At 40.7% G+C, this 26,209-nt stretch overlaps 3 protein-coding genes across 3 annotated transcripts; 1 reads left to right on the forward strand and 2 right to left on the reverse strand.

The window, feature by feature from the left end:
- Positions 1-4,569: 4,569 nt before the first annotated feature.
- On the reverse strand, positions 4,570-9,847 carry eif4ebp3l (eukaryotic translation initiation factor 4E binding protein 3, like). The gene is made up of 3 exons (XM_083980552.1): positions 9,438-9,847; positions 6,117-6,293; positions 4,570-5,190 (listed from the first exon to the last, which is right to left on the reverse strand). Exons 1-3 carry the CDS (start codon positions 9,565-9,567, stop codon positions 5,162-5,164), a joined length of 336 nt encoding a protein of 111 aa, XP_083836678.1. The 5' UTR covers positions 9,568-9,847; the 3' UTR covers positions 4,570-5,161.
- Positions 9,848-15,364: 5,517 nt separating this feature from the next.
- On the forward strand, positions 15,365-23,654 carry acsl4a (acyl-CoA synthetase long chain family member 4a). Its single transcript, XM_083980547.1, has 15 exons — positions 15,365-15,408; positions 17,374-17,923; positions 18,019-18,196; positions 18,305-18,414; positions 19,074-19,212; positions 19,323-19,473; positions 19,786-19,909; positions 20,103-20,174; positions 20,327-20,466; positions 20,554-20,726; positions 20,818-20,892; positions 21,011-21,199; positions 21,382-21,496; positions 22,021-22,178; positions 22,340-23,654. Exons 2-15 carry the CDS (start codon positions 17,567-17,569, stop codon positions 22,495-22,497), a joined length of 2,139 nt encoding a protein of 712 aa, XP_083836673.1. The 5' UTR covers positions 15,365-15,408; positions 17,374-17,566; the 3' UTR covers positions 22,498-23,654.
- nxt2 (nuclear transport factor 2-like export factor 2) lies at positions 23,655-25,919 on the reverse strand. The gene is made up of 4 exons (XM_083980551.1): positions 25,761-25,919; positions 25,506-25,592; positions 24,360-24,504; positions 23,655-23,941 (listed from the first exon to the last, which is right to left on the reverse strand). The coding sequence occupies exons 1-4, from the start codon at positions 25,773-25,775 to the stop codon at positions 23,757-23,759; spliced, it is 432 nt and encodes a 143-aa protein (XP_083836677.1). The 5' UTR covers positions 25,776-25,919; the 3' UTR covers positions 23,655-23,756.
- Positions 25,920-26,209: the final 290 nt, after the last annotated feature.

The following is a 26,209-nucleotide window of genomic DNA, read 5'->3' on the forward strand; positions in this document are numbered from 1 at the left end:
CGGGCAGTGACCGGAGAGCTCACTGAGACTGAGAAGCAGAAGCACTCACATACTTGTAAACACATGCACAGGGCTATTGACTAGAGTGAGTGCAAACACATAAAAGCCTGAAATAAAAGTGGCAATAGTATACAGTGTAAAAATACTTTGTTAGCAAAAGTCCTGCATTAACATATTTGTATCAAAAACTTTACTAAAACTATGACATGTTAACAGGCTCACAATGCAGCGGAATGATATAGTAGGCTAAGTGTTGCATTATTATATAATACTGCATAATAATTATTTCTGCATTAACACGTACGCAGCATTTTAATGCTGATATAGCTGTTTAACATAATGTTTAATAATCACACTTTATATGGTGTCAAACACACTCCTACATATCACACAGTCAAACACACACACACACACACACACACACACACACACACACACACACACACACACACACACACACACACACACACACACACACACACACACACACACACACACACACAAGGTGGTGGTAGAGGTGGGGGGCAGGGTTGTGAAACCGAATCTCATTTCCTCCATTCGACATGACATTACATGAGTACAGTATGAATATAGTAGCATAGCAGGGGCCAGTCCGAATGGCAGCTGTCATTGACAGTGGAACATACGGTAAGATGAAGTCTATTCTGTAAGGTGATACAGACCATGCTACAACTTGTGATAAGGCTTTCACAATAAGTAGGGGCAGCAGATAATCTACTGTATATCAACAGACAGAGCTATACACTGGTGCCCCTGAGGAACAGGAACCTGACCTTTGACATACACACACTAAGCCATGTTTACAGCTGGGTCAAAGTTATGCATGGAAAAGATGATGAGTGATACTATCACTGGTGGTGCTTTACGCAGGGCAGCAGCCTTAAAACAGCTGAGTTGATTCTGTCAATGTGAAATGTCAGAGATTGTGCAACAAACAAAATAGCAAAGGAATCAGGATCTTTATCAGATACATAGCAACATAACGTACTCTGTGTTGTGGAGTACTTGTTATTGCATAATGAGTAGGACCAAATATCATCCAGTGTATAGCTTTACAGAGAAACCAAAGAACAATTTAAACAGAAATGGAAATGCCTTAGAAATTATTAAACATTGGGGGCGGTGCATGGCGCAGTGGTTAAGGCGGCCGCCCCATGTAGAGGCTACAGTCCTCAATGCAGGCCGGTTCGAATCCCGCGTTGGGCAGACCTTTCCTGCATGTCATTCCCCCTCTCTCTGCTTCCCCCTTTCCTGTCTATCTCTACTATGGCTATCAAATAAAGGCATAAAAAGCCCAAAAATATACTTTAAAAAAAGAAATTATTAAACATTGGTGCTCATATGTTAAATATATAGATATACAGTATATATTATCTGCGGGTGTGATTATCTACGACCGAATCACACCCATGATGATATACTGTACAACAGCACATATATATGTAGGCTATATTATTAAACATATATATATATATATATATATATATATATATATATATATATATATATATATATATATATATATATATATATATATATATATATATATATATATATATATATATATATATATATTGTTTGTTGTTTAATTGTTTAATAATATGTTTAATAATTTGTAAGACATTTCTATTTCTGTTCTATATACAACTTAAATACAGATAAAATAAGTAGCCTAAAACTTATAATGAAATGTACTTGTTTTTTAACACTCCAGGAATCAAGATTAGATTTAAGTTTGTAGCCTACAACAACTAAATATTATTTTACTGGTGTATTCATTGAGAGTCACTGTGTGAGCCAGTTGGCTGTGTCTCTGCGACGTAAAAGTTAGTGAATGTTCTGTACTTTTAGGCGTGTGTATGTGTGTTCATGTGTAAGAGAAACATGTGGCCCACTTCAGCCCCTGTCCCCTCCCTGCCATGATGGATGCGACCAGGCAGTCCGTGTGTTTGAGTATCTGTTTACATCGTCACCCCGGCAATTCAGCCCCAGCCTGTACGCTCGGCTTCAGCAGAGGCAGCTGACAAAAATAGAGTCTTGTCAACCAGGCCAGCTCGACACAACCATCTTACAGGGAATCTGGAAGGGGGAGCAGGGAGTTAGGGGGGGGTGAGCTGATGAAAAGGGGGGATATTTTGTCTACAGAGAAGGGCAGTGGAGCAAGTACACTGGGGTTCGCTTAACCTCAGACAGAAGGCATGGTGGTGAATAGAGGTTCTTTCCAAAGATACAAGGCTGTCCTTTTTCAAAACAACATTTCACAGACTGTGCTGTATGGAAACTGAACCATGGAATAGTTTTCCATTAGTTAAAGTGAAAGACACTGTGGTCACTTTATGGATATCTAATCCTTCTTTTACTTTAAAATTATGATACTACCTTTAGGTATATTTTATCACAGGCTTTATGTGTCTTTACAGAATGCATTACATTTTCTCATGAAATGAAAGTTTGTAAAGACTTTTGGCCCTATCACCCAGAGATGGATATCTTGGCATAAGCCTGTCAGTAAGACACAGTCACGTGCTCATGATTTACGTGATTTATGTTCTCACATGGAACTCCCACTACAACAACAAACATTTCTTAACCTATCCATTTTAAAGGTCCCATATTCTACAATGTCATTTCCAATCCTCCTCACAATCACATTTCACTCATTCTAGCTCATGATGTAGGCTACCTCATGTACCATTGTCACCGGTGGTCACCAATGGTCCATTCAAGTGTCTAGACATGTTGATGAAAGTGAACAAAGTAGTAGACAGTGTTTGTGGAAAGTTCTGGTTCAGCCAAATGTCGGAACTGGGGTGGTGACTTGTACATGTGTCTGTGTGTTTCAAGACTATGTGCAGTTTTGTGCGGTACCTTTGAGGATTGTTTTCAGTTTCTTCCAGAAATCCCTTAAATTACAAGTTGGGAGCATGTGGTGCTTTTCATAGTCACCTGGCACCTGGACTTGGTTCTCATGTGCACTTGTTCAAACAGCACATTCAGGTCAATCAGCACGTTTCGCAAAAAACAGCCAAGTGCATACAAACTGCAAGCTGTCAACCATGACATTTGGCAAAACTTTTCTAAATCTTATCATTCTGCTGTATTGGTCCAGCATTTGCTCTGTGGTACAATTACAACAGACCAGAGACTGCTGCCAGTGTCTGCTTTGCTTGCTCTCAAAGAATTACAACAGATCCAACACAGCACATGAATGTGTTTTGAGTCTTACTATAAAGGCGTTAGAGTCTCTGGGCCAAAAGTCAGTTGTTAGAAGAATAGCTACTTTATTGTCATTCAAAATACACAGTGTGCATAGAACGAAATTTCGTTTCACTGACTCTTGGCACAAACAGAAAATAAATGCAATGCAAAGTGATTGCCAGTCATGCCTGCAAGGCCATGGGACAACAACAGCTGAGTAGACTGACCCACATCACAACTTACACATGATGCATAGGGACCCGCTTATCTGTTTTCTCTTAAATACTGCACTCAAGATATACATTATGTTGACATCAGCAACAGCATTAGTGCAGAAACAAATATTAACTCCTTAACATAACTGCCACTCACTAAATGTACAGTTTCATATCTGAGATCAAGTACCAGCAGGTGTTAGACACCCCCAGCCCTGCATTGCTGAGTGGTTTGGATACGTCTTGGCTTTGCACTGCAGCTGCCCTCATTCCATAAAACCAGGACTAGTCCTCCAGTCAGCCTCCCCTAATCTGGAGATCAGTGTCTGGAACGGGCAGTCATGCCCAGCCTTGACCCTATTCATACAGTGTGAGAGGGTGAATACACATTGTCCGGTTAGCCTTCAGCTTTTCAGTAACATAGAGGTGTACAGTGCATACTGCTGTTAACATTTATTGATCCTGGACTAAATCTTTAGTATTATTAGACTTGTGTTTAATCTTGATGCTAACAACCTAGCCTGAGGCAACTAATCAACTGAACTCTGAACATTTTTGCTGAGCTTTGTGATGGGGAGAGTCCACTCCAACCAGTGCTCAAAAACACGGCACTCCTTTATGTGCAGTGCTTATGCAACTCAGGTTTCTGGGGCCATTTGCATTACACAAGATCTTAATGAGGCTGTAACAGACAAGATCTTATTCACTAAACAAGTTTCTTAGCTATGTACAGCTGCAGACACATTTCCAACACGTTGGCCTGTGTGCGCTTAAATACATGTATTGTGCTTCACGGGACAGGGTTTCAAGTCATAAAAACACACGAGAATTGAAACTTTTAACTGAATTTAGAGAAATTCCAAAAATGTATGAAAATAGTAAAAAATGTGAGGTTGGTTTAAAATGACTAAATAGGGCCTCTTTACCACAGTATGAATGTCATCACTGTCTGACCAATACACCAGATGGTAAAGTAGTCCATAATTGATTTAATGCAGAGCAATAAAATAATGGAAAAATTACAAAATAAAAATCATACCCTTGTCTTATTATACTTTGTCATATATCCAATAAATAACACCAAAACAATGTGACAGGCATATCTATTTATGGAATAAATTGAAACACAATGTCAGACTTTTTTAATAGCCTTTATTTGAAATTATTCACATTTCATCTCTCCCTCCATACAAAAACAGTTGGAGCTGATTTTCAAGCATTGCCTCCCAATATTAGGAAACACTCATTTACCCAACACAAAGAAAGTTAAACTTCCTTCTCCGGGAGAAATTACAAAAGAAAACTGAGGCCTGCAGTGAAAAACCCTACTTTACATTACATGTCTTAATGTAATCATCTTCTACCCACCCACCCCTCAACCCCTCCACCCCGGAACATAAAAAATAGGCTACATAGTAAATTTTCTTATTTACAAAAGATAAAAAAAAAGTGAAATCAAAATGGATTTTTTTCAACTCTCCTGCGCTCAGTGAGTGAGTAACCAGTCAAACCATTTAATACTATTTCTTTGCTCAACACACCTTTTAGGGTCAAAAACACCCTACAGTTTCATAACCTTGCCGTTCTTTTTGGTTTCTCTCAAAAGCTTTTATTAAAATAAAAAAAGTTGAAAAAAAAAAAAGCTTTATATGTAATGCTTCATGGTTATCAAAAACCTTTGGAGGTGTTTTAACCAATAATTCTCCACAGGAGGTAATACTGGAGGCTCAGATGTCCATCTCAAACTGGCTGTCATCTGTTGAAAAGGGACAGAGGAGAAAATTTATGATAAACACAGCTGAAAATCAGATGGCAGTTTACTGTTGTTTGCACCCCAAACATGACCACGCCTTTAATGAAGGACACAGAAAAGGACAAACTACAGTCCTTATCAATACATTCATAACTGGCAAGATAAAAAAGAAACACTCAAGTTAAAAGGGTGGAACTCGCAAATCCAATCCTCATAACATGTCCAGTGTCTTCACCCACCAAGATAAGAGACGGAGGGAAAAGGGGGTCAACACTAAATCCCCACAGTCTTTCATCTGACAGGAGGAATGGAGGGATACACTGATGGCTGAATGTTCTTGGCTTCAAAATAAATGTCCGTCTCAACTTGCCGATGAGCCTAACCTTGATGACACTGTCACAACAAGCCCCACGATAGGATCACTGTCAAAAAAGTCTTAACTTTGAGAAAGTATATGATCTAAAAGGTCAATAGAGACGCTGTAGAACCAGTAATGCCATGTTTGCTAAATATCTCTCCATATCTTAATGCCTCACTCAAGACACATTTAACAGCTGGAAAGATAAGGAAAGGCTCATCACCATACGCAATACGTAATATAAAGTGATTATTCGATAATAAACCACTGGCCTAGTTTTAAAGACTTAACACATGAGTGACTACTGCTGTCCAAATTCCATACACAGCACAACTGCTGAGCTTCAAAAACATAGCCATGGCGCTTGAGGGACACATGCTGCACCTATCTGCTGTATTAGCGCATGTTGACGACTCATGAAAACAAACTGAAGGGTCATATTGAGGACAAATGGTTGCAAGTTCATGAAAACAACACCCTGAGCTGAGGATTTAGGCCTCTCGTTTGGCTTGATAGAGTACAAAATTGAGCATACAGTAAGGGGTGTTTTGAACACAAGCGGTGTGTTTACCTGCAATGTCCTTCTCTTCCTCCTCGGCCTCCTCTTTGAGATCCTGCAATTTCCCCATGGGGTGTGTAGCAGGTACCGTTACCCCTGGGATCTGGGGCAGACAGCATGGGGGGGTCCGAGCAAGGGGGGAATTTCTACAATCCAACAGAAACTTCCTGTCATAGATGATGCGGGTGCCTGTGTAGAAAAAAGAAGAAAAAAAAATTGGGTTTGACCTATAGTAAACAAATATCAACTCTCACTTCCTGTAGGTAAAGTGAAGTCAAGATTAACTTTATTGTCTCACAAAGTGAGAAATTTGTTCTGGGCCATTTGCCCATGCTGCAGCCACAACATAGAACCTACAGTACAACACAATAACAAACATACAGTAGATATGCGCATCCATATCATACAAGATGCCAAAGAGTGCAAAAAACAGGGTGAATTAAAAAATGAATGAATTAAAGGGGTTAGCTACAAGTTTAATTCCTCCCAGCCAGTAGGTGTCGCACTTACACCTTCAATTGTACTGGTTACCAGGTATGCCTATCCACCTTTTTCCGAGTGTCAAAAACGTAAGCCGGTTTTGCTCTTCCGGTGGAATTTTGTGTTTACATTTCCCTGGTTTTGGTAGTCGCGGTAAATGCATGGATTTTTTTTTCTCCAATGAATATCTGTAAAACGCATGGATCACCACACCAACTTTTAACAATGGATATCACACAAATTGACATCTGTGATAAAGGCCAGCGTTAATAGATCCATGCGTTTACCGCAACTATGACAACGACTGAAAACCATGGAAACGGACAATTCCACCGGAAATGCAAAACCGGCTTCCGGTTTTGACCGTAGATGACGTTCGGAATAGGATAGGGAGCAGCTAGTAGCTAAAGCTAAGCTAACGCTAACCGTATTTAATGAGCAGCAGCTCCAGTGTTGACAGCGGACTGGAAACACATCTGAATCATTTCACACTAACTCACCTGCAGACGAACCCGACAAAGCCGCAGCATCACGCCTGCACCGAACAACATACCGTACTAATGCTGTTGGCGCAGAGATCATTTCATGCCAACGTAACCAGATGTAAATATCTATATACAGTACTGTGCAAAGGCTTTAGGCAAGTGTGGAAAAAAGCTGAATGCTTTCAAAGATGGAAGTGTTAACACACCATCACTTCAGGACTTGTTGTTCTTCTTTATGCTGATGATAGTCCTAAATGACACTGGCTGAATGTTTGGGGTTGTTGTGAATAAATTTGGGTCCAATCAGACGTCTTACTGATGGTATTGCATGATGGATAAGCATTCTGACTAACAGCATTTTTTTCACGCCTGCCTAAAACCTTTGCACAGTACTGTATTTTGGACCCGTCAAAATTTATAAATACAATTATTTTTATACTATACTTTTTTTCTGTAAAATTGTTACTGGACTACCGTCGCTTCATAGCAAGGTGCACATTTGGGGTGTTAAGTATTATTATCCTCTCCCGGAGAGATTTGAGTGAGGGAGTGAGTGAGAGAGAGAGTTCTGCGAGTGCGCAGGGGGGAGGGATGAGGGCTGCCACTGCAGCGAGTTCTAGGAAATCAGAGAACAAAACATTCTCTCTTTGAGGCAGGAGGCCTTGAGATTAAAGCCATGTTTTCATTCCTTGGCCAAGGTAAAGCTTTAACGTTGATGCAACATGCTGTAGTTGGTATCCAAGGATGGCTATCTGTGACATTGTTTGAGTTTTGAACTCCACACACAAGTTTGCCACATGTAATGTTTACTTGGCATGTCTCGTGTCTGTCACCATTTGGACAGTGTCATAAATAGGATGTTATGTTACGTTTGACCAGGATATGGCTGAGCCAATGAGTGGTCTGCTGCTCGGAGCAATTTTTCCTGGACTTCGAACCTTTCTGTACAGTATCAGTTTACCCTCTCTCTATGAAAAAAACATGTTATGTAATAACAGAGTGGTGAGCAGTTTGTGCTGTACAAAGGGAAGTAAAGCAGAGGGGGAGAAAGACCTGAGGCGAGGACAGGGGGCTGGAATGTAAGCTATAGCACAAGCAATGCATTTGGTAGGCAGCATAACTGTGTGGGGTACTTATGTAAAAAAGGGGGGTCAGTCCAGCAACACATGCTAAAGCCCCAGCAGAGATTATATGCTGCACATAGAGTGGAAAACAAGTCAAACCGAGCAACACATGCTAAAACCCCAGCAGAGATTATATGCTGCACATAGAGTGGAAAACAAGTCAAACCGTTGTGTTGCAACTTCTTAGACTGTGTTTACCAGTTGCCCTCAAGTTTTAGTGCAAAGAACTACTGCTCATGTTCCCCATGCATTGGATGTTCCCTCTCCCTCCTCCTCTTAGCTTGTACAGAATGTTCTCTACTGTCCCTGAAACGCAAAGCAGAGAGAAATGGGGATAGGACGGCCTCCAGCTCCTCCACTATTGCTCAGGCCAATCACTTGGCTGTTCTGGCAGCTGGAAACATACACCCTCTTCAAATCACAAGTCACGGGTTTAGACAGCTCTTGTTGTCTTTGGACACCAGTGTTTTGATGCAACAACAGGCAACTGTTTACTCAGATCTATGTGTGGTTGTGTTATTAAGTGAAGGCTATTCATTCATGAATATTCGATGAAAGCCAAGGGCTCATTTACACATGGTATTAAAATGCATATTGGGTGGTCAGATTGCAATCTGATCGTGCTTGATCGTATAAATATGATCATATTAAGGTCTAGACATAATGTGGATATGAGATGCATTTTAACTCCAGGTGTAAATTGAAAAGGCTACACAAAAAAAAGCAATGAAAATATGTTTGTGAAGCATTTGGTGATTTGATATAATAATTATTTTTTCAGTAGTAGGCTAGTTCTCAAAACGCTGTTGCAATAATCTGTGTCTTTATTTCACCGTCACAAAAGTATTTACATTGCCAAATGAACAAAGGACAGCAAACTTGTTGACATCCTGAGGGCTGCACCCAACTATCGCTGTGCAACATACCAGAAACCACGTTATCCTATTTATGGCTGAAAACACATTTGTAATATTGTTATGAGTTATACAGTGCAAGGGTGAGCAATATAATGTTTTAAAATCCGACATTTCTATCGTCTAGTAAGTTGTGTTTATTGTTTAAAGCTTCTCGCGAGACCTCATTGTTGAGCTGAGTGTCTGCACGTATGCACAAACACAGTTACAGTTGCTGAAGGTGTTAGACTTGTTCTGGCATGTGCTGTGGGGTGAAGAAGAACGAACAAGAAGAAAACACATTAACGACAAAGAAGACGTAACGTTAGCCGTCTTAAAACGTTTCCTTACCTCCTGGCGTGGTGGAGAACAGGGTCCCCCCGGGTGTCTGGCTGTAGCAGTCGGGTAGCTGGGACCAGTCCTTCAGGGTGAGCACCTTGGTGGGGATAGGGCAGCTTTTCACCTGGTTTGTGCCTGACATGTTAGCTTCTGTGTAGCTGCTGCAGACGGAGTGGGTCGAGTGTTTTTAAAGAGCCCTCCCACCGACTGTCTGGTACTGAAACAAAAAAGTTTCAAAGTTCTCTACCGGTATCTTTTTTTTCCTTTTCTTTTTTTGTAAACACAACTATCAGTAACTAGATTTAAAGTTGTAAAACTTGACTTGAGAGCTGAGAGTTCAAACAAACTCCGTACTGTTCCTCGTTACGAGCAGCTACCCGATGCTACCATGTGCTGGATTTGTGGCACAGCTGCAGAAGCCACTCGTGATGTTTTTGTGCAGCAGCTCGGAGCCACGTGGGGCAACCGCTATGTGGCGGTGCGACTGTTTTCCCGCAGAAGACAGTCCGTGTTGGCGGTGATAACAATGGAGGAAGGAGGGGGGGAAATGTTTACCAAGCATTGATGACCCACAAAAAAATTGCAAAGTCGACTGAACGTCTTTATGTTATTTTACAATACAGCATTAAGTAATAATGAGGTAAAGACGGACAGTCAAATGATTTTGCACCATTGCATTGCATAAAACAATAAAATGTGAACATTTTATTTTCATGAAACAAACGCATTAAATTCTCACACCTGAGATGCTGCGGTACGCGGCATAAGCTCTGCTAAGGTCTCTAGGTGCAGTTATCTGTTTGATTAATGGGGCTAAATTCAGTGTGTGTGTGTGTGTGTGGGGGGGGGGGGGGGGGGTCAACACGTGCATTGAGTAAACTTTATTTCATGGCTTCTACGGTTCTCAAAACACGCGCTCCTCCGCTTTCAGCTTGTTCCTCCCTCGACAGCACTGCCCCCTACAGACCTTTCACCATGGAGGTTTTTAAGGGACTTTACAAACACCTGTTTCAGTATATCCATAAACGCTAATGTGATGCATGTGCGCAGACATTTGCACATGTATACGCTCGCACAACTTTCTGTTGTGGGTTATTTTGTACACGGAGTACATTCGTTGAAAGCTGTGTGTGGGCCACGTGACGTGTGACTTCCTTCTTATTTCTGCTTTTGTGTGTTTTTTTTTTTACAGTCTATGGTGTAATCTGTAGGGGAAAAATCCACTGTGGTTTCGAGGTGCAGTTACTTTGTGCACCACCAGATGGCAACACTCCCTCACATGATCTCGATCTCGATCAGAATCCACCAGGCATCCGTACATTTGGAGCATGACCTACGGTACGATGCGAATTAGTTCAAATCCACCAAAGGGGGAAAGAAAAAACATAGAGGGGGATTCCCCACCAGGAGTTCTCCCTATGTCTTTTATGGGCAGTCTCATCGCCCTCGAGGCATCCCACCTGAGACGGTTTTACAAATTATAGGCTGGAGTAAATTATGTGTTTTTTCTTTGTAAATTATTTTTCATTCAGTTTTCAAGAAACAAATGCACCTACAGATTATATGCAGTGAGTTAATCAATAGGCTCAATGGCCAGAATAACGTGATAAATTCAACAATAAATATTTGAATAAAACCCATGTCTTTTGTTCCAAAGCAAAATAATACTATGGTATTAGCTGTTTTAGTCCAGATTATAGCCAACTCAAAAAGTTCTAGTGTCCTCAATTCCTGAGTGTCCAAGTTTTTCTCGAGTTATGGCCTCTGAGATCAGAGATTTTACATTGAAATAGAGGGAGTTTCATCTACCCATTTGGCTGTTCCTCTCTAGTAATCGAGTCAACTGAATCAAGTCGAGTCATTTTATCTGTGTAGCACCAATTCACCACAGAAGTTATTATGGCACTTTACAAACAGAGATGGCGTTGACCTTCTCTTTAATAAAAAATATTTACTGAGACCCAACAGTTCCTACCAAGAGGAAGTGCACATGGCAACAGTGGCAAGGAAAACTTCTGCTCAAGGCAGAAACCTTGAGCAGAACCAGAATCGGGATAGATAGATAGATAGATAGATAGATAGATAGATAGATAGATAGATAGATAGATAGATAGATGTAAGCTGAATGAGCTGATTACAATGTTGAAACAATGCTGAATTAAGTGAAGAAACTGCTGAAGCAATCTTGAAGAGATGAAACAATATGACAACAGATCAGTTCATAAAATTAGTTCATAAAGAATAGAAGGATAATTAAGAATAAAAGAAATTCAAGGTAATAAATAATATAAACAGTGACAATAAATAGCCCATGGTAATAAAAATGCTGGATTGTAGTGTAAAGTACAAGTGCATGTGTGGGACATCATTCCCCTCATTCCTCTCCTTCCCCTCCCCAGTGATGTGTTATGGAGCCTGATGGCTCTTGGCAGGAAGGACCTCCTGAGTCTGTCTGTGGAGCAGTTCAGTGAGAGCAGCCTCCCACTGAACAAGCTCCTATGTCCCACCACCAGTTCATGTAGTGGATGGCTGCTGTTGTCAATGATGGAGAGCAGTTTGGAGAGAGTTCTCCTGTCAGCCACAGACACCACCGAGTCCTGCTCTGCACCAATGACAGAGCTGGCCTTTTTGATTAGTCTGTCCAGCCTCTGTGTCCCTCTGTCTGGTTCTGCCACCCCAACACACCACTCCATAGAAGAGGACACTGAAGACCACAGACTGGTAAAATGTTTGCAGCATTCTTCTGCAGACATTAAAGGATGCCAGTCTCCTCAGGAAATACAGCCTACTCTGCACCTTCTTGTAGACATGGTCAGTGTTCGCTGACCAGTCAAGCTTGTCGTCGAGCTGCAGCCCCAGGTACTTGTAGGAGGCAACCATCTCAATCTCCTCGCCACTGATGGTGACAGGCGGAGGAGACGGATGACCATCTGCCTCAACTGGTTTGGTTGGAGAGGAAGAGATACTGTAGATAAGTAGTAGTAGTAGTAGTAGTAGTAGTAGTTTATTTGTCCCCGTAGGGAAATTGAGTTGCAGCAGATCACACTCTTGACATTTCATCTTAAAACACAGATAAAAACAGCACAGTACAACATGCACACATAGATTAACACTCATCATCAGTGAGTCACTTTTTATATCTCAGCCTTAACCTGGTCAGACCAGCTGAGCAGGCTATGAGCTGACCAACACTAACAGTGATTATCAATTATTATTAAGGGATTTAATGGCCTGGGGCACAAAAGACAATTTTGCTCTGTTTTTAGTAAACAGAGGGGGGCGATATCGTCGCCCGGATGGAAGAGGGTTAAATGAGTGGGCAAGGGGGTGCCTTTGGTCACCTATAATATTCCTTGCCTTCTTCTCTATCCTATCTCTGTAGATGCCTTCCATACATGGCAGAGTGATGCGCAGCAATTTACTAGATATGGTTATAATTTCTCTAACCCTCTTTTTCTGTGCCTCTGTGGCATTGCCAAACCAGCAGCTAATACAAAAAGAAAGGATGCTTTCAATAAAGGCACAGTAGAACATTTGAAGCATTCTCCTTTCAACATTAAAGGAGTATTATCGCAAAATTCGGCCACTAGATGGAGCCAGGCGGAGCTTATCAGATATAAACAAGTGGGCAGCTGTCAGAGAGAGAGAGCAGCCTCATTTAGTCCCCCCCCCTGCCCTCACCAGGCTGAATGAACGTGCAATCGCGGGAAAAAGAAAACTCGCTAGTGGAAGCGGCAGCTCTACCTCGCGCACAACCACAACAACGACAACAACAACTGAAACGTCCTCCTCCTTAATAACGCTGAGAGGACAGCTGAAGAAAGACACAGGGACTTGGAGACAAAGTGTTCTACCAGCGATTCAGTGACTGTGAGCACCCTAACACTGCTACATCACTTACTGTTGCATATTTGTCCGGTTCGGAGGTCGGATTTGCGAGTTCCGAGTGCATTTTAACGCAGCAAGCGCCGGGCCGGCTTGGATCATAACAAAGACAAATGCTGCATTTGCCCCACGGACACTATACTGTTGGCGATTTTTTTTGTAAATTTAGTTATGGCTCCCCCCGACCCATCTTTTGCATATTTCAGCTTATTTTATGCTATTACTGCTGTATTTGCGATAATGCTCATTTAAAGGACAGGAGTTTCTTTAAGTGGAACATTCTTTGTTGAGACTTGGTGCAGATTTGATCTGTCCACTTGTCCCACTTAAGCTTGCTGTCAAGCACAATCCCTAAATATTTAAACTCACAGACTTGTTGTATTGGCTTTCCATTAATTACGGTTACTGTGTTGGGGGCTTCCTCTTTTCTAAAATCAACACACATTTCCTTGGTTTTTGATGGATTGAGGAGAAAGTTTGACTTTTCGCACCAGTTAATAAAGTATTCAAGTACTGGGCCATGCTCCTTTTCCTCATCATATAAAAGATTTCTCTTTGTAGTTCCCTTCTTGTGTGCTCATCTTGGTTTCTATAGGCTTTCCTTTTCTGAATAATAAGCTTCAGAAAAGGAAAGCCTATAGAAAACAAGATGAGAGGTATGAATCACATTCTCATTTTCTTTAAGAGAGAAAATAACATAGCAGACATAATAGCGGTTTTAGCACCTGCTGACCTATTGCTGTACTAACACATGAGCATACTGCCTTCCAGAACATTTGGATTTAATTACCTTTACCTTTATTTAACCCATGGTATGTCCATCAGGTGACTGCAGTGCTTGCCTATTCACTTAAATTGCCTGCAGTTGGCTGGCTTCATATTAGTTATAGGTAGTTAGCACAAGTACTACATTGTCTAAGAGGCATGGAAACTTGCTGACATGCTGACAAGTGAACTAATATATTTCCAGACTACCTGAACTGCTGCTCACACTCCAACCATATGGCCTTTCAACAAGTGTTGCTAAACCATCAGGGGCCCAGCAGATTATAAAGATTAGATGGTAAAACAATGGTCTCAAAAGACAGAGCTGGCTTGACTGCAGTGTATGTTAGCTCCCATGTTTGGATTGAGCAAGTGTTAAATAGAAATTTGAATTACATTTACATGTGGTAAACATGCATGTTTACATGATGTAAATGATACTTGTCCATTTTTAATGCTTGTTCAGCTTTTCTGTTAGACTTTAACCCTGCCTTTCAGCAACAATGTAAATGAAGGTCCTTTCTTCAGTTTTCTCCTGCATAAAATAAAGGAGGATAATTGTGGTGATGATTGTGTATCGCTCTGACTGCTCAGTTGTAAAGCTACAAATAATATTGGTCACATCAAATATGGGCTTACATCTCATTCCATTAATCATCAAAATAAGGCCTATTTTCTACTACAATTTTTAGATAATGTGAATACAATGCCATGGTCCAATTTTTTTTATGTATAGGCCTACGTATACAGTCTGTCTGTCTGTCTGTCTGTCTGTCTGTCTATCTATCTATCTATCTATCTATCTATCTATCTATCTATCTATCTATCTATCTATCTATCTATCTATACATTACACTAGTCTAGTGCACACACTAGATTAGACAAATATGTGGAAAGAAAATGCGTGTTCATTCAGTTCACTTTAGGCAAATTGCCTCTGGATTGCTGACGGGCTATTTGGACTACCCCGATGTAAACAATTGTCTTTTGCGAAAAGTAAACAAGTGACATAGAATTCTAAACAAATGACACATTGTGCAAGTTTACACATAATCTGTTTAAAAATGAAGAACACAGATAAACACCGCAATGGCAATGACACCACCGCCGCCGTGTTGACTTCCTGTAACGTATTTCTTTATAGACTGTAGCGGATATCAGGGGGGTTGGGAAAAAAAAAAAAAAAAACCGAGGGCAAAGTCGGCGTCGGCAGCCCATTGGTCCAGAATTATGGAATCAGATGACGTAGTGGTTCCGGGTTTCTAGGTCCTCACAAAAGGTAACTCTCGGTCATTTCTCGTCGGCAGCAAGAGGCTGATTTCCACGGCTGAAGGTAAGAACAGGCAGCGGACCTGCCAGTTTAACAGGGTATCACTCTCCAGCTGACCGGTGTAATCCAATTACCGCTCTTTTATCCGTTTGTAGATTTACGTTAAGGTTAATTTGTGCTGGCGATAAAGAAAGGGTTTAAACCACATCCTCAGTGGCTTGCGCTAATCAACTTGCCCGACGGTTGCTCAGTGATAGCTGTACCAGCAGCCTGAGTGAGTGAGGCGGCTTTTGTCATCGTTTCGTCTGTCATCCCGCTCCTCTCTCATTGTCATATAACCGCCATATAACGCATGAACAAAGAGGTTAGAGCCTCCTCAATATTTTGCCGCTTTTATTGAAGACGGTCCATTCTGTTCAGGTTTCTTTGACAATTCAGGTTTTTATGCTCTTTTTTTATGACGTTCTTATAGGCTAATGAACTTGAGCATTCGCCGGTAGCCTATTCATATATGTAAGTTATATGTATGTATCTATATGTCATTTCTGTCGGTTGAATTAATGGATCTACATCCATGGTTGAATAGCCACATCCGTCCGAACCGAGTAGTCCACGTTGCCATGGAGATAACTCATTCATATTGGATGAGTGAATAATGTGGAAATTCGGAATAAGTTACTCAGCCCAAACATGACGTTACCGTCATCCCTATCTGGCACATCGGTTTGGCACATCTCGCTTTCTCTGGTCGTGCCTACTCATGTATTGTGTAATGTATGATTTTCCATCGTTTATCATGTATTCCAGTAATACAGAGGAAAAACACGAGTCTGAACTCAGTGACCCTAACAGCTGTATTACCTGGTAGGGAGTCAAGAATGTCTCAGGATTACTACTGGGTTGCATTCAGAATTTTTTTTCCTTTAAGATGTGGAAACATCTGTGACGCAGACTAAAGATAATTCAGATATGATTCACTGAAATGTTAAATCACACTATGTGCCGGGTAATGTTTCAGGATAAAAGAGGATCACGTTAGTACACTTCTGACTTTTTATTTACCATCAGTCTTGAACACATAACTGAGTAGATATACATCATTAGAGATATGAATATCCATTAGAATAAGTAGTTTTTCCTGTTAGAGGGGATCATATCTTTCTGTATCTGTAGCATGAAAATAAGTCCCACATGATAGCTGACATTTGTGAATAGCAGTTACTTTATTACACGGTGTGTGAAGTTGCATTCCTTTTCCTGTTGCAGTGAGTTATTTTATCACGTGTTGGCACTGATAATTGATACTTTGTTGAACACCAGTTAGCCCAGCATTTAGTTTTAACCACTTCATCCACCCCATGCACTGTGAGGTTATTAGTGAGCTAAGCTTGACCTAGAATGGCCTTTCACTCGCCACACAGTGGGGTGAGGCTTAAGAGTATTGTCATTGGTTGTCCACAGCCCGATCCTCTTCAGCATAACTCACAGGGCTGTGGTCATTGGGCAGTGGTCAGTCTGTTCAGAAGGGCCATGTCTCATCATCTCTGTTTCATCCTTTTGTGACCTCGCAGATAACCTTCCCTTTATTGTTGAAAGGGAGGCAGGTGTTTGGACACTATGAGGGCAGGGACCTTAAACTATTGCAACACGCCCATCTAGGAGACCTCACTTATAAGCTTTGAGAGCTGACAGACACACATAAAGCTGCTGGCGCAAGAAGGCGGTGAGTCTCTGATGAGTGTAGAGGCCAGGGACCAACTTCCATACAGATGGTAGATAACTTTTGGTTTAGTCTGATGATTCACTAGCCATGGTTATGTGGGAGTTCTGTTTTTCTTTTGAGAAGTGTGCTACCAGACACACGTTACCCAACTTCCTCTTCTAGGCAGATATTGACCATAGATATTTGGGGTAAAATCAGTTCTTTTTTTTTAGCTTTTCATTTTGACTATAGAAATGTTTAGATTAATGGCTTTTATTTCATGTTGGCTTGATACACATTTATTTATTTTTTTCCTGTCCTCCTAGGTGTAACATCTGGGATAGTGGACCGACGAATTTTTAATACTACAGCTGTGGGATTCTTAAAATCGTCTATTCTGGGGGGCTTTTCTCTTTCTGAGGCTTCCCTTGTGACACAATCCTCCTTACACACATCAAACATCTTCTGGACCAGTGTACCATATAAAACAAGAGTTCCCTTCCTCTGCCACAGAACAGTATGGGTCTCCAGGTAGACTCGGCACTCCAAACTGTTCTCCTCTTTCCAATCCACCTTCTGGTATGGCTGTACTCCGTCCTGTCCTTCCTGCCCTGGTACTATATCACTGGTGCGGGACAGAGACAGACTTTGTCCAAGCGGATAAAGGCTCGCTCCACTTCAGGCCGTCCTGAGGGACCATACCGCTCTGTGGACCAATTCGACGATCTGGCCAGGGAGGACTTCCCAGGCAAGGACACGCTGGATAAACTTTTCGAGTATGCTGTTCAGCGCTTTGGAGACTCACAGTGTCTTGGCACCAGAGATGTCCTGAGTGAAGAGAATGAAATTCAACCTAGTGGTAAAGTATTTAAAAAGGTAAAAGCTTTTAATTTTCTTTATTCTTTTGGTCAGGGATACTTGTGAGGAGGACAAATGTGTCTGATGTTGCATCTGATTCTTTCTTCTTCAAGCTGATCCTGGGGGAGTATAGATGGATATCGTACAGTGAACTGGATACTATAGTGAGTCAGTTTGGCAGTGGATTGGCAGCTCTCGGACAACAGCCTAAAAATACCATTGCAATCTTCTGTGAAACCAGAGCAGAGTGGATGATCACTGCCCAGGCGTGCTTCCGGCGCAATTTTCCATGTAAGAAAATTCTGTCTGTTGTACAAGATGTTATCTGACATGGTATGAATAATCTATTAGCTGCTGTTGATATGTTTTTGCTCACTGAGTGTTTTGTATTCACAACAGTGGTGACATTCTATGCCACACTGGGAGAGGAGGCTATCGCATATGGACTGAATGAGACTGGTGTTACACATCTAGTCACCAGTGTGGAACTGCTTGAGAGTAGACTGAAAGTGAGTTAATCCCTTCCAACACATGAATTAAAACCACTCATTTTAATCAGGTTTTTCCTCGTACGTCTTGTTCCTTAACATCAAATGGGTGAAGGAATGTAAAGAGGAAAAGTAAATTGCATTAACTTCCTGCAAGCGTCTAAGGCCATATGAATAAACACACTATCTGCTATTCAAACTGGATAGGAGACACACACCAACATTAAAAGCCTGCAATGTTACTATATACTTGTGTTTTCAAGCTGGTGTCATTACAAAGTAAGGATGAATGAAAGTCATTATGGCAGATATTTTCACTATGGCATGTTTGTCAGGACAACTTTAAATTAGGTACAGTATAACAAAATATGATCTGTATTAGTGTGAGCATTTTCATCGCATTACGTAAGTTCTGTGAATAGAGTGATTAAAATTCTCACATACTCAAGATAAGATGGGAAGGAAATTAATGTAATGTGTTGTAAAAAAAAAAAAAAAAAAAAAAAGCTCATAGGGATATAAGATCTCAGACATACCTCCTTCGTTTAACATATTTGTGAGTTCTCTGCTCAAGCTGCTGCTCATTATAAAGGTCACGTCAATTATGGACCCGTGTTATAAGAGGATTTAATATTTGGCATCCTGTTTTGAAAGCGGTGTTGTCCTCTCTCTCTGTCCAGAACGTGCTTCCTCAAATCCCCAAACTAAAGCATGTGATCTGTGTGGACCAGAAGAAAGTGAACACAGAAGGCTACCCAGCAGGACTCTCCATCCACAGCATGGAGGCTGTACGAGAGCTGGGCGCACTGCCTGAAAATAGTGTGTATTTCTCTGACTCACTGTCGTTCTTTTTTTTTTTTTTTTTTTCTGTGACAAATTCCAAGTGGAAATAGACAGTGTGAGACAATAACTGATTGTTTGTCCTGCAGTGGGTAGAGCAATTGTGAAGCCCGAGTCTGCCGATCTGGCTGTGGTGATGTACACCAGTGGCTCCACAGGCAGACCCAAAGGAGTCATGATTGTCCACAGTAACCTGATCGCAGGAATGACAGGACAGTGCGAGCGCATCCCTGGACTCGGGTGAGTTTCAGTATTGGTCAGTATGTAGGCACAGAGTTCACATAAGACCAGCTTTACAGCTCTTACTGAAAAAGGCGTCTCCCAAAAGGCCTTTTATCTGTTCTATCAAAAACAACATTGGCTTAGTAAAAGCCAAACAGATAACAGTAGAATGTTCCATATAAAATCCGTACTGCAACAGGATTCAAGCAGCACAACAGCCAGAAAGAACCACACTCAAAAGGTTCTGTGTTGAAATTTGGAAATAGGAACAGAAAACACGTAGAGGCTCCTGTCTCCAACCTTAACTTTCCCCTCTCTGTATTTCTGTAGACCTGATGATACTTACATCGCCTATCTGCCCCTGGCTCATGTTCTGGAAATGACAGCTGAAATCTCCTGTGTCACATATGGCTGTCGGATCGGCTACTCATCTCCGCAGACACTGTCAGACCAGGTAATACTCAGCGCCAACACTAGGTCTTACCTGTATATCACATCTGTCAACATGTTTGGCATATTTCTTTAATACCAGGGTTACCTGGGTGTGGTTGCCAATACTTGCCTACGTACGTTGTGGTTAGCTTAATCACTGTTTTTGTCTAATGTAATCAGGCCTTCAACACTGTTTTCCCCTCCTTTCCCTTTAGTCCACTAAGATAAAGAAGGGAAGTAAAGGAGACTGCTCAGTGCTCAGACCCACCCTGATGGCAGCTGTGCCAGTGAGTACCTTGTGTTATATATATTTTTCATATTAGTCACAACTTGTTCTCCCTCTCTCTTCTTGCTCAGTCTTGCCCTCTTCCCTTTTTCCACCTACTCGTTACCAAGTGTAGAGATAAATCCTGTATGTCTGTGTTCCCCCTAAAAATAGGAAATTATGGATCGCATCAACAAGAATGTGATGAGCAAAGTGCAGGAAATGAATTTCATTCAGAAGACTCTGTTTACACTGGGCTACAAGTATAAACTGGAGCAGATCAAGCGGGGCTATGACGCACCACTCTGCAATGCGTAAGAAACCACTATGTTCTTTCTGCCTGAAGAAATACATTTGTTTGTCTGGTTCAACTTCAAACACACAGCCATTTGCTTTTATAGGCTGTTATTCCGGAAAGTCAAGAAACTGCTGGGAGGAAGAGTGAGGATGATGTTGTCAGGAGGAGCTCCTCTGTCCCCAGCCACTCAGAGATTTATGAATGTATGCTTCTGCTGCCCAGTGGGCCAGGGCTATGGCCTCACGGAAACTTGTGGAGCAGGCACCATCACAGAGGGTAAGACTGAATTTAAAGGGCAGACAAAGAAAAGAGTCAAGGTGTGAATTAACAGCAACATGTCATTAAGATATTATGTCTTTTCACACAGTTGTGGACATCAGCACTGGTCGCGTCGGAGCACCTCTTATTTGCTGTGAGGTCATGCTCAGGGACTGGGCTGAAGGTATGACTGGAAAATGTTTTGTGTGTTGGTACATGCTGTACTTGCTGTGAATGAAAGGTATTTAATTGGAGGGTAATTATGTTTTTATTAAAGGTCACATGTTTCCACTTTACCACAGGGGGCTACACCAAGAAAGATGAACCAAACCCAAGAGGGGAGGTCCTGGTTGGTGGTCCCAATGTCACTATGGGTTACTACAGGCACGAAAGCAACGATCAGGACTTTTTTGTGGATGAAAAGGGGCAGAGATGGTTCTGCACTGGCGACATAGGAGAGATTTACCCGGATGGCTGTCTACAAATAGTGGGTGTGTACATTCCCAAACCAGTTCCATGTTACAATCATCTGACAGTGTTTGTAAAAGGCACTCCTTTCATACTCAATTTCACAGCCCTAATATGAAGTCAATGTGGTTGTAACATTTGTATGGAAAACTGTCATTACTTGAAACCGCAGCACTGTTGTAAACACATTTATCTTCTCATTTAGACCGCAAGAAAGACCTGGTCAAACTTCAGGCTGGGGAGTATGTGTCTCTTGGTAAAGTCGAGTCTGCGCTGAAAAACTGCCCCATCATAGACAACATCTGTGCTTACGCAAACAGGTGAGAAACTTGATAAGGTATAAAAAAAAGTTGGGAGTGTCAGGTTCAAGTAAAATTACTAGATAATTTCCAGGTTAGGAAAAAAGTCTTCTGTGATTTTAACATTTGTCTTATTTTCCCAAATTAAACCAAACTGGGTGAACTTTATTAACCTCTCATACAGTTCTGAGACATTGACCTCATAACTTAAGAGAAACAGCAAGATTTTTTTTTTCCTGAAAACTTTTCATAGGTTTCTGAGATATTTATCTCTTAACTTAAGAGGAATAAAGCTCGAATTTGTTTTTTCTCATTTAATTTATTCTCAGAATTCTGAGACATTTTCTTTGTTAATTCAGAAAAACAGAGCAGATCTTTTACCCTCAGGAAATGTATTACGCCTCCATTGATAAGATCAAACCATGACATTTTCAACTCTTAGAATCTTAAATATTCCCAAGTTTCAAACTCTACTTTTTTTTTTCTTTTAACAGCGATGTTAGCATGACTTTTATTAACCTTGTTTCTAATGTTCATCCTTGCAGTGACCAGAACTATGTGATCAGCTTTGTGGTTCCCAACCAGAAAAAGTTGACAGAACTGGCCAAACAAAGAGGCATCGTGGCACCATGGGAGGAGATCTGCACTCACCCCGAAATGGAAAGCATAGTTCTGAAGGAAATCAAACTGGTCGCTGCTAACAGTAAGAGACACTCATGTCTTGACTTTTACTTCTGACCTTATCTTTACCTCTACATGTATGTTACCAATGCTTTCGTAAAAAAAGTGAACATTGTTCCTCATATTGGTGATATTTAAAGGATCGCTGCTTCACTGTTCTCTTCCTCTTCACTTTTCATCCAGTTAAACTCCAGCGATTTGAGATTCCAGTGAAGGTACATCTGAGTCCAGAGCCGTGGACTCCAGAGACGGGACTCGTGACAGATGCCTTCAAGCTGAAGAGGAAAGAGCTGAAGAACCACTATCTCCAGCACATAGAGAGAATGTATGGTGGCAAATAACTTTGACAATTTCACCTAAGGTTCACAAGTTATTATCATAACCACTGTTCTGATGTACAGATCATTTTTCCTGGCACCCACTTTAGTTTTTCATGTTGTTTGTGTACCACAGACTCCCAAATGGAAATGTCTTGAACAGAAAAGTTGAAGCTGTAGATAGTGTACCTGTTGATCCATATGTGCTGCTTTTTATTTTTGTGTGTTTTTGATTGTCAAAGAGATGCACTTGAGCAGCAGCTCTTATTCCACGAGAAGGGTTTCAAACCATTATAGCACTCAACTGCCATCCACTTAAATCTGTTGGCACTCTGTAGCTGATAAGAGTACCACTAACCTCCATATTGCCAACGCTTTGTTGTACTTCCATTGAAAATATTAACTGTAATCATTGCAGTCGCTTTTTTTTTTTTTAAGTTGGAGTACTGATGTTACTGTGCCTTCAGTCTGCAGTACTTGTGTAGTCAAGCAGAACTAAGTGGCATCTATATGAAAACAAATAGTTCGTGTTCGTTACAATAATGGCTAAACCGCCATGTTAATGTTTACTTGATGCTTTAGGAAAAATGTCCTTACCCAGAGATAAACCAACATGGATCATAGAGAAAGATGCTCATGTCCATGTCTGCTTATCCTTTATTTTGACCAATGTTTTATTTATTCAGTTTTTTTGTGTCAGTTTATTGAGAAAGTAAGACCAAAATGTGCAAACATAAATGACTCAGGAAGATAGGCAAATGTTTTAATATATGAATCAAATGATGGGTTGCTTGCATAGACAGCACTTCTGTCAAAATTAGGGGCACCTTATTTATTTGAGCGCAGGATTGCTTAACTACTAACTCCTTACTAAAATGCTTTAAAGCTATAGTTAGACCTGGTATACTGTAATACTGTACGTATTTTACCTCAGTTAACAGGATAACATACAATTTGGTATCAGATGGATAAGTCTGTGCATTTTAATATTAGAGGAGTGTTTTCTATGTATTTTTCAACGTATTGTGTTGATGGATTTGCACCACTAAAACCTTTAAGGAAGCAGACATTGACAGTCACTTTACAGTTGGTTGTTTGGTGATCCTATTTGTATTTATTACTCCATCATTATGATCACATGCCTTGGTCAACATTTCAGAAATAAAACATTTTTTCGTAAATAGTGTTGTGTATAATTTTTTTTTTTTTTATTTCATTACAAAAACATAGAAAACAGCCAACAGCATGTCAACCTTTCAACATTAGCATAGAAGGGGAGAGCCTCAGTTGTTCCAGTCTTGAAATCGGAAACAGTCACTAGCAATTTTCCAAACAGGCTGGTCATTGTTGGGTGAAGCCTGAGCTGTTAAAAGAAAATTCTGGTTGAAGAAACGCGGTTTGTTCCCTTCAAACTTGACTGTGCCACCAGTCACGACGAGGAGGGTCGTCTGGCCTTGGGTTGCTTGTTCTGAGAATGAAGAAAGAGGAGATTGATGTTGGATTACCACACCACAACCACACCTTCAGAAGAAAAACATCACATGTTTATGTTTTTACACTGTAATTTGATAGATTTAACACCCAATACTGATGCAGGCAGCTCTCTTCTATTCCAGGGAATAGAGTGGGAAATCCACCTGATCTGCACTCATGTACAGTCTATTACAGAATACTTAATTGAAAAGTATATAATCATAAAAAAGTATAGCTAAAAGTTAATTTTTAGCTCTATTTTTTTATGTATGGTTTTGACTTCGTTTACGTGTAGTCATTTGATAAAATTCATTGTTTGTTAAAAGCAGGTGTCTTTTGGGATAAAGAGTGTGATCTAATATCTGAGAATCACCATTAGCACTTGAATTGGCTTTTGCAATTGCGGCACTAACCGTGAACTGGCTGACAGTCCAGTGTGTGAACTTGGAACTCGCTTGATGGCAGCGACTCAAAAAACTCTCCCAGAGAGTCGTGTCCTGACACTGCATTTCCATTCCACACCAACGTCGACTTGTCCAGGTAGAGTCGTGTCAAGTTCTGAGACATAGAAGCCAGTAGCTTAGTTCAGAATAACAGGAATATACGACATCAAACACAGGCAGAAGGTGTGTGTTCAACAGCCTGACGGACACTGGACTTTGAGGACCAACAATGACACTGCTATTTGAAAGCTGAACCAGACTAAAGCCATGGCTAATGTTTTAATACCCAGAAATTACAGAAGGTTTGTTCCTAAGGAAAATGTTTATATTAAAATTTATTTTGTCATGCATACCTGCATGTTTTGGTAAAATAGCTTGGACAAAATTACTGGTATGTATAAGATGTGCTAATAAAAGAGTGGAAAAGTAAATTGTTGTCCTTACTAAGTATCACAGGTGTTTTCAATCTTTGATACAGCCTAGCATCCCATTTAAACAGAGAAAGTTCCCATTGTTACTGTTAGGTGTCACAGTGTTAACACTATGCATGGAAAAAAAGAGAGAGTCGTGGTTTATGTCCCTATTAGTATGATTAAGAGGCCGAGGTCCATGCTGCAAGAAGAAAACTGAGTCCAGACATATGGTAGTTCACACAGAACCAAGAACCTCCGACCAAGGTACAGCAGTGTCCAGTTGCACCCTATGTTGTTTTCTGAATAAAAATGTGCTATATGGAAGAACAACACCCTTTTGAAAGGGATACATAAAAAAAAGTCTGATGACAAGCCACAATGCATCTGGGAGAATCAATGTCCTCAGAGATGATGATGAAGAGGATGATTTTTTTCTCCTGAGGATACAGTTTATTAAGTGAAAAGCTACATCAAGCCACGTCTGTGTATGTTTACCTGGAGAGTAAACATACATATGGCGTTGTTACTGCTCCCTAGTGAGCAAACAGTGCAATACAATGACTGTAAGATGCCTCAATCGTGTTAGTAATTATTATGTCAAATTGTCTGATACCAAGACAATAGCCAATAAGTGGCCTTATATTTGCTCAATGGTGTTTAATTAAAATAAGTGGAGAAACTCTTCCAATATGTCATTACTCACCCTCCTTTTCTTGTCCATGCAGTCGTAGTAAATGTTAACAAATTCCTCTGAATATCTGCACGACTGGTCGACATGGGTCCTGAAATCCTGGTGATACAATGACTTATTAAATACTGATCACGATCATCAAAGACAAAGACGAGTTGTCTACGACTGCTCGTTGTAAGAGGCGCACATTGGAAACTGGCTGACTAGCAAAACACAACGTTAGCTGGTTGATTTCAGTCTACAAGTCTTTAGGGAAAGTTAACTTACCAGCGAGCTGGTCATGGCTACAGATATGAGAATGGAGCCAATACTAAATAATATGTTGAGATGGACAATAGTAAGTTACGTCTTCTCTTGAATCAAGTTCAGGTTGGCTTCTTCTCATGGACGCATTCTTCTTCATCTGGGAGCTAGTGCCACCATTTTGTGGCATGTATTACTTCCGCCGGGCACAAGCTATACCTACCAAAATAAAATATTTGTATTGTACTCCATTTCGTAATTTCGTACTTGTACTCTGCTGTATTTTATCTAACAGTGCTCCATTTTTGTTACATTTAATGTTAGTTGCTTTCGCGGTGCAAATTAAACATAACAAATAAATACACCACGCTCAAAACACATAAAGCTTATAAATACAGCCGTTACATTATGGTATATTTTTTTACTCAAGTAAATTATCTGAATTATTATTAACATTGTATCATGGTATGGTA

Source organism: Trachurus trachurus, assembly GCF_905171665.1.
Source record: "Trachurus trachurus genome assembly, chromosome: 10".
Classification (NCBI taxonomy): domain Eukaryota; kingdom Metazoa; phylum Chordata; class Actinopteri; order Carangiformes; family Carangidae; genus Trachurus; species Trachurus trachurus.

Coding starts and splice junctions, on each gene's coding strand:
- eif4ebp3l (XM_083980552.1), bottom strand. CDS start 9,567: ATGTCAGGCACAAACCAGGTGAAAAGCTGCCCTATCCCCACCAAGGTG. Junction 6,294..9,437: donor GTTCTCCACCACGCCAGGAG/GTAAGGAAACGT, acceptor TTTTCTACACAG/GCACCCGCATCATCTATGAC. Junction 5,191..6,116: donor GGAAGAGAAGGACATTGCAG/GTAAACACACCG, acceptor CCTTTTCAACAG/ATGACAGCCAGTTTGAGATG.
- acsl4a (XM_083980547.1), top strand. CDS start 17,567: ATGGGTCTCCAGGTAGACTCGGCACTCCAAACTGTTCTCCTCTTTCCA. Junction 18,415..19,073: donor TGCTTGAGAGTAGACTGAAA/GTGAGTTAATCC, acceptor CTCTCTGTCCAG/AACGTGCTTCCTCAAATCCC. Junction 20,727..20,817: donor AGCAGGCACCATCACAGAGG/GTAAGACTGAAT, acceptor CTTTTCACACAG/TTGTGGACATCAGCACTGGT.
- nxt2 (XM_083980551.1), bottom strand. Junction 24,505..25,505: donor GCATGGACAAGAAAAGGAGG/GTGAGTAATGAC, acceptor TCTATGTCTCAG/AACTTGACACGACTCTACCT. Junction 23,942..24,359: donor GGACTGTCAGCCAGTTCACG/GTTAGTGCCGCA, acceptor CTTCATTCTCAG/AACAAGCAACCCAAGGCCAG.